General features: G+C 51.3%; 1 protein-coding gene across 1 annotated transcript in view; it reads right to left on the minus strand.

Moving 5' to 3' along the window:
• LOC138370539 (calcitonin gene-related peptide type 1 receptor-like) overlaps positions 1 to 10,000 on the minus strand; it is a 210,753-nt gene that overhangs the window by 122,880 nt on the left and 77,873 nt on the right. Inside the window, exon 6 of the mRNA XM_069334924.1 lies at positions 8,498 to 8,628. Coding sequence (XP_069191025.1) covers positions 8,498 to 8,628 — 131 coding nt within the window. The remainder of the gene's footprint in view (positions 1 to 8,497; positions 8,629 to 10,000) is intronic.

Raw genomic sequence — 10,000 nt, forward strand, 5'->3', positions numbered from 1 at the left:
AGACTAAACTGGAAAAGATTCTAAGGTTTGCCACCAGACAAGTTCCCAAACTGAGGGGTATGAGCTACGAGGAGAGACAACGGGACTTAAACCTCATGTCAATGGGAGTCAGAAGAGTTAGAGGGGACATGATCACCACATACAAGATTCTCAGAGGAATTCATAGGGTAGATAACGACAGACATTTAACACAAGGAGCACACGCACTAGGGAACACAGGTAGAAATTGAGTTCCCAAATGAGCCATAGAGACGTTATAAAAATTTTCTTCAGTGACAGAGTAGTAGATAAATGGAATGCATTAGGAAGTGATGTGGTGGAGGCCGACTCCATACACAGCTTCAAGTGTAGATATGATAGAGAATAGTGGGTTCAGGAACCTGTACATTAGTAGTTTGACCGTTGAGAGGCGGGACCAAAGAGCCAGACCTCAACCCCCGCAAGCACAACTAAATAAGTTCAACTAGGTAAGTACACACTCTCTCTCTCTCTCTCTCTCTCTCTCTCACACACACACACACACACACACACACACACACACACACACACACACACACACACACACACACACACATACACACACACACACACACACACACACACACACACACACACACACACACACACACACACACACACACACACACACACACACACATACACACAACACACTCACACACACACACACACACACACACACCACACACACACACACACACACACACACACACAGGGGGCCTCGTAGCCTGGTGGATAGCGCGCAGGATTCGTAATTCTGTGACGCGGGTTCGATTCCCGCACGAGGCAGAAACAAATGGGCAAAGTTTCTTTCACCCTGAATGCCCCTGTTACTTAGCAGTAAATAGGTACCTGGGAGTTAGTCAGCTGTCACGGGCTGCTTCCTGGGGTGTGTGTGTGTGTGGTGTGGAAAAAAAAAAAAAAAAAAAAAAAGTAGTTAGTAAGTAGTTAGTAAACAGTTGATTGACAGTTGAGAGGCGGGCCGAAAGAGCAAAGCTCAACCCCCGTAAAACCACAACTAGTAAACACACACACACACACACACACACACACACACACACACACACACACACCACACACACACACACACACACACACACACACACACACACACACAGGACAAGCAGGATGGTAAGACAACAGAATGAAGTTGGAGGAGAGGGACTGGACGAGTCATACATGGAGATGATTGCTCAGGCATGGAAGGAAGTCAGTGGGGAATTGAAGGACCTGAGGGAAACTATATGTAAGCTGCAGATAGAACTAAGTGAAGCACAAGAGGAGATAAAAAGCCTAAAAACAGGCCCTCCTCAAACTCTGGCCCAGGGGACCAACCCCCAGGTACCAGGAGAAGTAGCAATGGCAGGGACCGCAACAATTGGCCCAACCTTTGCTGAAATGCTGAAGAGCCCAAGAGCAATGTCCTCAGTCAAGGAAGTTGTAATGAAAGCAGTAACCTCACAGGAGGCAGCTAGATGCACAAGCCAGCTAATGGAAAGGAAAAGAGCTGTAGTAGTGGTAGGTGTCAAGGAACAAGAGGGCTCCACAAGGGAGGAATCGAGGAATAAAGACAAAGCTGCAGTGGCAGGGATATTAAAGGAGATAGGAATGGAAGGGGCTGAACGAGACATAGAACAGTTTTTCCGGATTGGCCAGTACAACAGAGACAAAAAGAGATTGATCAAGGTAGTATTCAAGAACGAGGACATCAAAGAGGACATCCTAGTAAAGAAGAGCAAACTGAGGCATGCAAGGAACTACAAAGAGGTATATGTTCAGAGGGACATGACCAGAGACGAGATAGTAAGGGCAGCAGATGCAAGGAAAAGGCACAAGGAGAGGGAAGGGAGCCAGGGAACCTCAGCCTCCAACCCAGCAATCCTAGAGGGGAGTGGGGAACCCCAATCCAGCAACCCAGGAACCCCAGGGGGGAATGCAACACCCCAGCCCACCACCCAATAGGGCCCTCCCTATCCCCCAGCACAAACCCTTCCTTGCCCCTGCATAATGCCCATCATGAAACCCAAATCCTCCCCCTCCCCTTACCCCAAGTAGCCCCTAGCCCCTGCTTTCCCAGCCCCTGGTCTTCTCCCTGCCCCAAGCAGGCCTGAGCAAGACCAAAGCCCTCTATCCCCCACTCCATCTCCCTCCAAACCCCTGTCAACTACACCGCAGGAGAGCATGCCCTCTCCCCAAGCAATCCCTGTTCCCTCACCCCCAGGACTTCTTCCTGCCCCATGCAGGCCTGAGGAAGACCTAAGCCCTCCATCCCCCACTCCATTATCACCTGAACCCCTGGAAACTACCTCACAGGAGGATGAGCCTACCCAAGTAGCAATGACCATACAACAACCTCCTACACTTGTGGGGAGTGAGGGTGAAATTGGGTATAAGAAAGTGGCTTCAAGGTAATGTACTCAAACATTGATGGGATTACCAATAAAGCAAGTGAACTGGCAGAAAGGGTGCAAGAAGAAAACCCAGATGTAATAGGATTAACGGAAACAAAATTGTCAGGAGTCATAACAGATGCTGTGTTTCCAAAGGACTACTTTATAGTAAGGAAAGAGAGGGAAGGGAGAGGAGGTGGAGGAGTGGCCCTGCCGATAAGGAAGGACTGGAGTTTTGATGAGATGGAAATTCCAGGCTGTGACGGATTCAGAGATTACATAACAGGAACTATAACAATGGGTGGACCTAAGATAATAGTGGCAGTCATTTACAACCCTCCCCTAAATGACAGAAGACCTAGACAGGAGTTTGATAGGAACAACTTGGCAACCATTAATATAATAGAGAGAGCAGCTTCAGTTGCCTGCAGGAATGGCTCAAGACTCTTAATCATGGGCGAATTCAATCATGGAAAGATAGACTGGGAGAATGGGGACCCACATGGTGGTGCAGATACGTGGAGAGCTAAACTCTTGAAAGTGGCAACAAGGAATTTTCTGAGCCAGCATGTCAAGGAATCCACAAGAGTGGAGGCAATGATGAACCAGCTAGACTCGACTTGATATTTACCCTGAATGAGTCAGAAATAAGGGAAGTCAAAGTTGAAGCCCCCATAGGAATGAGTGACCACAGTGTACTGACCTTTGAGTACTTGGTGGAGGTAGGGATACCCTATCCAAGGATGGGAGCGGAGGGAAAAAGACTGAATTACCGAAGAGGAAAATATGACGAGATGAGGAACTTCCTCAGGGGAATACCATGGGAAACAGAACTTAGAGACAAGAATGTGCAGGTCATGATGAATTTTGTCACCCAGAAGTGCCAGGAAGCTGCAGACAGGTTTATCCCCGTCCAAAAGGAGAAAAACGAAAAACAACAGAAAAACCCATGGTTCAACCAGGAATGCAAGGTAGCGAAGCAACTGAGTAAAAGAACATGGAGAAACTACAGAAATAACAGAACACCAGAGAGCAGGGAGAGACACCAGAGGGCCAGAAATGAGTACCACAGAGTGAGGAGGGAAGCAGAGAGACAGTTTGAAAATGACATCGCGAGTAAAGCCAAGACCCAACCAAAGCTGCTCCACAGCCACATCAGGAGGAAAACAGCAGTGAAGGAACAAGTGATGAAGCTGCGGAAAGGGGAGAACAGATACACAGAGAATGACAAGGAGAAGAACTCAACAAGAGATTCCAGGAGGTCTTCACAATAGAACAAGGAGAAGCCCCTGCACGAAACGAGGAGGCGGCAAACCAAGCAACCTTGGAGGAATTTGACCTCACCAGTGATGAGGTCAAAAGGTGTCTGCTGGAGCTGGATGTGACAAAGGCTGTTGGGCCTGATAGAATCTCACCATGGATACTAAAGGAAGGTGCAGAAGCACTAAGTGTGCCACTCTCTATGGTGTATAACAGGTCACTGGAAACAGGAGACTTACCAGAAAGTAGGACGACAGCTAACGTGGTCCCAATATACAAAAAGGGTGACAGGCAAGAGGCACTGAATTACAGGCCAGTTTCCTTAACTTGTATACCATGCAAGGTGATGGAGAAGATCGTGAGGAAAAGGCTCGTAGAGCATCTGGAGGGAAATAACTTTGTAACGCACCACCAACATGGGTTCAGAGATGGTAAATCGTGCCTCACAGGTTTAATAGAATTTTATGACCAGGCAACGAAAATTAGGCAGGAAAGAGAAGGGTGGGCCGACTGCATTTTCCTGGATTGCCAAAAAGCCTTTGACACAGTACCCCATAAAAGGCTGTTAATAAAGTTGGAGCAAAAGGCAGGAGTAAAAGGGAAGGTGCTCCAGTGGAAGTGGATAAGGGAGTACTTAAGCAACAGGAAACAGCGAGTAACGGTGAGGGGGGAGACATCAGAGTGGCGAGATGTCACCAGCGGAGTCCCACAGGGCTCAGTACTTGGACCCATCCTGTTTCTAATATATGTGAACGATCTTCCAGAGGGTATAGACTCATTCCTCTCAATGTTTGCTGATGATGCTAAAATTATGAGAAAAATCAAGACTGATGAAGATAGACAGAGACTACAGGATGACCTGGTCCAGAAGGAATGGCTGGAGGAATGGTCCAGAAAATGGCTGCTAAAGTTCAACTGAAGAAAGTGTAAGGTGATGAAATTAGGCGAAGGGATCAGGAGACTGAATACAAGGTATCATCTGGGAGGGGAAGTCCTGCAAGAGTCAAATAGAGAGAAGGATCTGGGGGTTGATATCACACCAAACCTGTCCCCAGAGGCCCACATCAAAAGAATATCATCAGCGGCATATGCTAGACTGGCCAACATAAGAACTGCCTTAAGAAACTTGTGTAAAGAATCTTTCAGAACCCTGTATACCACTTATGTAAGACCAATCCTGGAGTATGCAGCTCCAGCCTGGAGTCCAGACCTAGTTAAACACACGACAAAGTTAGAGAAGATTCAGCGGTATGCCACCAGGCTCGTCCCGGAACTGAGAGGATTGAGCTGCGAGGAAAGGCTAAAGGAGCTGAACCTCACATCCCTGGAAAACAGAAGAGTAAGGGAAGACATGATAACCAGCTACAAAATTCTCAGGGGAATTGACAGGGTGGACAAAGACAAACTCTTCAGCACGGGTGGGACACGAACAAGGGGACACAGGTGGAAACTTAGTACCCAGATGAGCCACAGAGACGTTAGAAAGAATTTTTTCAGTGTCAGAGTAGTTAATAAATGGAATGCACTAGGAAGTGATGTGCTGGAGGCTGACTCCATACACAGTTTGAAATGTAGATATGATAGAGCCCAGTAGGGTCAGGAATCTGTACACCTGTTGATTCACAGTTGAGAGGCGGGACCAAAGAACCAAAACTCAACCCCCGCAAGCACAATAAGGTGAGTACAATTAGGTGAGTATACACACACACACACACACACACGCACACACACACAACACACACACACACACACACACACACACACACACAACACACACCACACACACACACCACACACACACACACACACACACACACACACACACACATTTTTGTCACAAAAATAAATCTCACTCTTTCACTACATCACCACCCATTCACTCTACCAGGACCCACCAGGACCCACCAGGAACCAGCAGGACCCACCAAGACCCACTAAGACCCAGCAGAACCCACCAGGACCCAGCAGAACCTACCAAGACCCACCAGGACCCACCAGGACACATCAAGACCCAGCAGGACCCACCAGGACCCATCAAGACCCAACAAAACCCAGCAGGACCCAGCAGGACCCAGCAGGACCCAATAGGACCCACTAGGACCTACCAGGACCCTGCAGGACCCAGCAGGACCCACCAGGACCCACCAGGACCTACTAAAACCCAACAGGACTCACTAGGACCCACTAGGACCCACCAGAACCCACCAGGACCCACTAGGACCCAGCAGGACCCAGCAGGACCCAGCAGGACCCACTAGGACCCAGCAGGACCCACCAGGACCCACTAGGACCCAGCAGGACCCAGCAGGACCCAGCAGGACCCACTAAAACCCACCAGAACCCACCAGGACCCACCAGGACACACTAGGACCCACCAGGACCCACCAGGACCCACTAGGACCAACCAGGACCCACCAGGACCCACTAGGACCCACCAGGACCCACCAGGACCCACCAGGACCTACCAGGACCCACCAGGACCCACCAGAACCCACCAGGACCCCCCAGGACCCACCAGGACCCACTAGGATCCCCCAGGGCCCACTAGGACACAGCGGGACCCACCAGGACCCACCGGGTCCCACCAGGACTCACCAGGACCCACCAGGACCCACCAGGACCCAGTAGGACCCACTAGGAACCAGCAGGACCAAGCAGGACCCACCAGGACCCCCACCCAGGACCCACCAGGACCCACCAGGACCCACCAGGACCGACCAGGACTCACCAGGACCCTCCAGGACCCACCAGGATCCACCAAGACTCACCAGGACCCACCAGGACCCACCAGGACCCACCAGGACCCACCAGGACCCACCAGAACTCACCAGGACCCACCAGGACCCACCATGACCCAGCAGGACCCACTGGGACCCACCAGGACCCACCAGGACCCACCAGGGCCCACTAGGACACAGCAGGACCTACCAAGACCCACCAGGATCCACCAAGATCCACCAGGACTCACCAGGACCCACCAGGACCCACCAGGACCCAGCAGGACCCAGCAGGACCCACTAGGACCCAGCAGGACCCACCAGAACCCACAAGGACCCACCAGGACCCACCAGGACCACCTACGACCCACCAGGACCCACCAGGACCCACCAGGACCCACTAGAACCCACCAGAACACACCAAGACCCACCATGACCCAGCAGGACCCAGCAGGACCCACCAGGACCCACCAGGACCCAGCAGGACCACCTACGACCCACCACGACCCACCATGACCCAGCAGGACCCACTAGAACACACCAGAACACACCAAGACCCAGCAGGACCCACCAGGACCCAGCAGGACCCACTAGGATCCAGCAGGACCCACTAGGGCCCAGCAGGACCCACCAGGACCACCTACGACCCACCGGGACCCACCATGACCCAGCAGGACCCACTAGAACCCACCAGAACACACCAAGACCCACCATGACCCAGCAGGACCCACCAGGACCCAGCAGGACCCACTAGGATCCAGCAGGACCCACTAGGGCCCAGCAGGACCCACCAGGACCCTCCAGGACCACCTACGACCCACCAGGACCCACCATGACCCAGCAGGACCCACTAGGACCCACCAGAACCCACTAAGACCCACCAGGACCCACCAGCCAACACCAGGACCCAACAGCCAACACCAGGACCCACCAGGACCCACCAGCCAACACCAGGACCCACAGGACCCACCAGCCAACACCAGGACCCACCAGGACCCACTAGCCAACACCAGGACCCACCAGCCAACACCAGGACCCACCAGCCCCAACCAGGACCCACCAGAACCCACCAGCCCCCACCAGTACCCACCAGGACCCACCATCCCCCACCAGGACCCACCAGCCCCAACCAGGACCCTCCAGAACCCACCAGCCCCCACCAGGACCCACCAGGACCCACCAGCCCCCACCAGGACCCACCAGGACCCACCAGGACCCACCAGGACCCACCTGCCCCCACCAGGACCCACCATCCCCCACCAGGACCCACCAGCCCCAACCAGGACCCTCCAGAACCCACCAGCCCCCACCAGCCCCCACCAGGACCCACCACCCCACCCCCAGGACCCATCATACCCCAGAACCCACCAGCTTCCACCAGCTCTCACGAACCCACCAGGACCCACCAGACCCACCAGGACCCACCAGCCCCCACCAGGACCCATCAGGACCCACCAGAACCCACCAGCTTCCACCCGTTCCCACCAGGACCCACCAAGACCCCACAAGTAGTTAAGCAAGAGCACCTCAGTTGACATTATGTGATAGACATTATGTTAATGTTTTCAACAGACGTATAGTGGTACAGATTTTATGAGACTTATTATTCCTTTCATTATCCTGGTCCAAGATGTGTACTGCAACTGCCCCTGACAAGGATCACTCAGCTTCTTTGCTCTGGTCTTGAGAGACGTTTTTTGACTGGGTCAAAGAAGTCTTGGTAGGTATTACTGGGACCTACCAAGACCCCACAAGACACTCTAAAACAAACAAGGGTTCATCAAAACCCACTCGGACTCACAAGAATCCATCAGAGTACAACAAGAAACACTGGGACCAACCACAAACCGCAAGGACCCACCGGAGCCGACCAGAATCCATAAGGACCTACCAGAAACCGCAAGGACCCACCGGAACCAACCAAAATCCATAAGGTCCCACCAGAATCTGCAAAAACCCACCGGAACCCACCAGAATTCATAAGGACCCACCAGAAACCGCAAGAACCCACCTAAACCCACCAGAATCTATAAGGACCCACCAGAGCCCACCAAACCCCGTTAGTACCAACCAGAGTCCGCCAGAAGCCACTATAGAGCCCAACAGACCCACCAGGATAGCGAGGAGTGGCGGCAGGTTGATGACCCAGTCGAGCCCTTCTACGGGCACTATCCAGCAGTGAGTGTTGCCCTCGCCCTGTCCCCGGATGACGGCGTAGATGGTCAGCGGCACCAGCGGGAAACCTGCGGGAGAACAGTGCAAGCTTACATTACCAACAGTTAGAGAGATTGTAGAGTTGTTGTCCTTATCAGCATGCATGAACACTGTACACTTACCAGCATATTTATACTGAACATCTAAGGAAACTATGTAAGAAGTTCTAACAAAACTATAACATCAACATCATAATATCATAGAATCATAACATCAACATCATAACATCACCTCTGCCCGCCGTTCTCTGCTTGGTTCAGGTGGCGTCGTCCTCTTAAGGAACCACATCAAGTATTGTTACACCGGAATCCCTGAAAGTAACCGTCTTTGTGCTTGGTTACAAAAGCTATTCTCTCCAGATCCAAGTGTGTTATTGTGGATACGTGGGTGAGTGGGCCTGGCGCCGGGCCAAGCTGGGGGAGCAGAGTACGTCCCAGAATCCACTCCACTTATATTCCAGATCCAAGTATACCCCAGGTATACTCCAGGTCCAAGTATACTCAAGGTATACTTCAGGTCCAAATATACTCCAGGTCCTAGTATACTCCAGGTATACATCAGGTCCAAGTATATTCCACGTCCAGGTATACTCCACGTCCAAGTATACTCCAGGTCCAAGTATACTCCAGGTCCAAGTATACTCCAGGTCCAAGTATACTCCAGATCCAAGTATACTCCAGGTCCAAGTATACTCCAGGTCCAAGTATACTCCAGGTCCAAGTATACTCCAGGTCCATGTATACTCCAGGTCCAAGTATACTCCAGGTCCAAGTATACTCCAGGTCCAAGTATGCCCCACGTCCAAGTATACTCGTATATTCCATATCCAAGTATACTCCAGGTTCAAATATACTCCAAATCCAAGTATACCCCACGCCCAAGTATACTCCAGGTCCAATTATACTCCAGGTCCGAGTATACTCCAGGTCCAAGTATACTCCAGGTCCAAGTATACTCCAAGTCCAAATATACTCAGGTCCAAGTATACTCCAGGTCTAAGTATACTCAGGTCCAAATATACTCCAGGTCCAAGTATACTCCAGGTCCAAATATACTCCAGGTCCAAGTATACTTCAGGTCCAAGTATACTCTAGGTCCAAATATACTCCAGGTCCAGTATACTCCAGGTCCAATTATACTCCAGGTCCAATTATACTCCAGGTACACTCCAGGTCCTCAGTTAATTGGCTGTCATTTTCAGGACTAGCAGCGTTGCTTCTTTACACCTTTGGTAACGTTGTGGGTTATTCCTGTAGCCTTCAATGTCTTTTATTTGGACAGGAAAAAAATTAACAGCTGTTTCCCGGTGATTCTATTGAATTAAGGACACTGGCCTGTAGTTCAGTGCCTCCTGTCTGTCACCCTTTTTGTGTAGTGGGACTACATTAGCTGTCTTCCATA

The sequence above is a fragment of the Procambarus clarkii genome, chromosome 32, assembly GCF_040958095.1.
Source record: "Procambarus clarkii isolate CNS0578487 chromosome 32, FALCON_Pclarkii_2.0, whole genome shotgun sequence".
NCBI classification, from domain to species: Eukaryota; Metazoa; Arthropoda; class Malacostraca; order Decapoda; family Cambaridae; genus Procambarus; species Procambarus clarkii.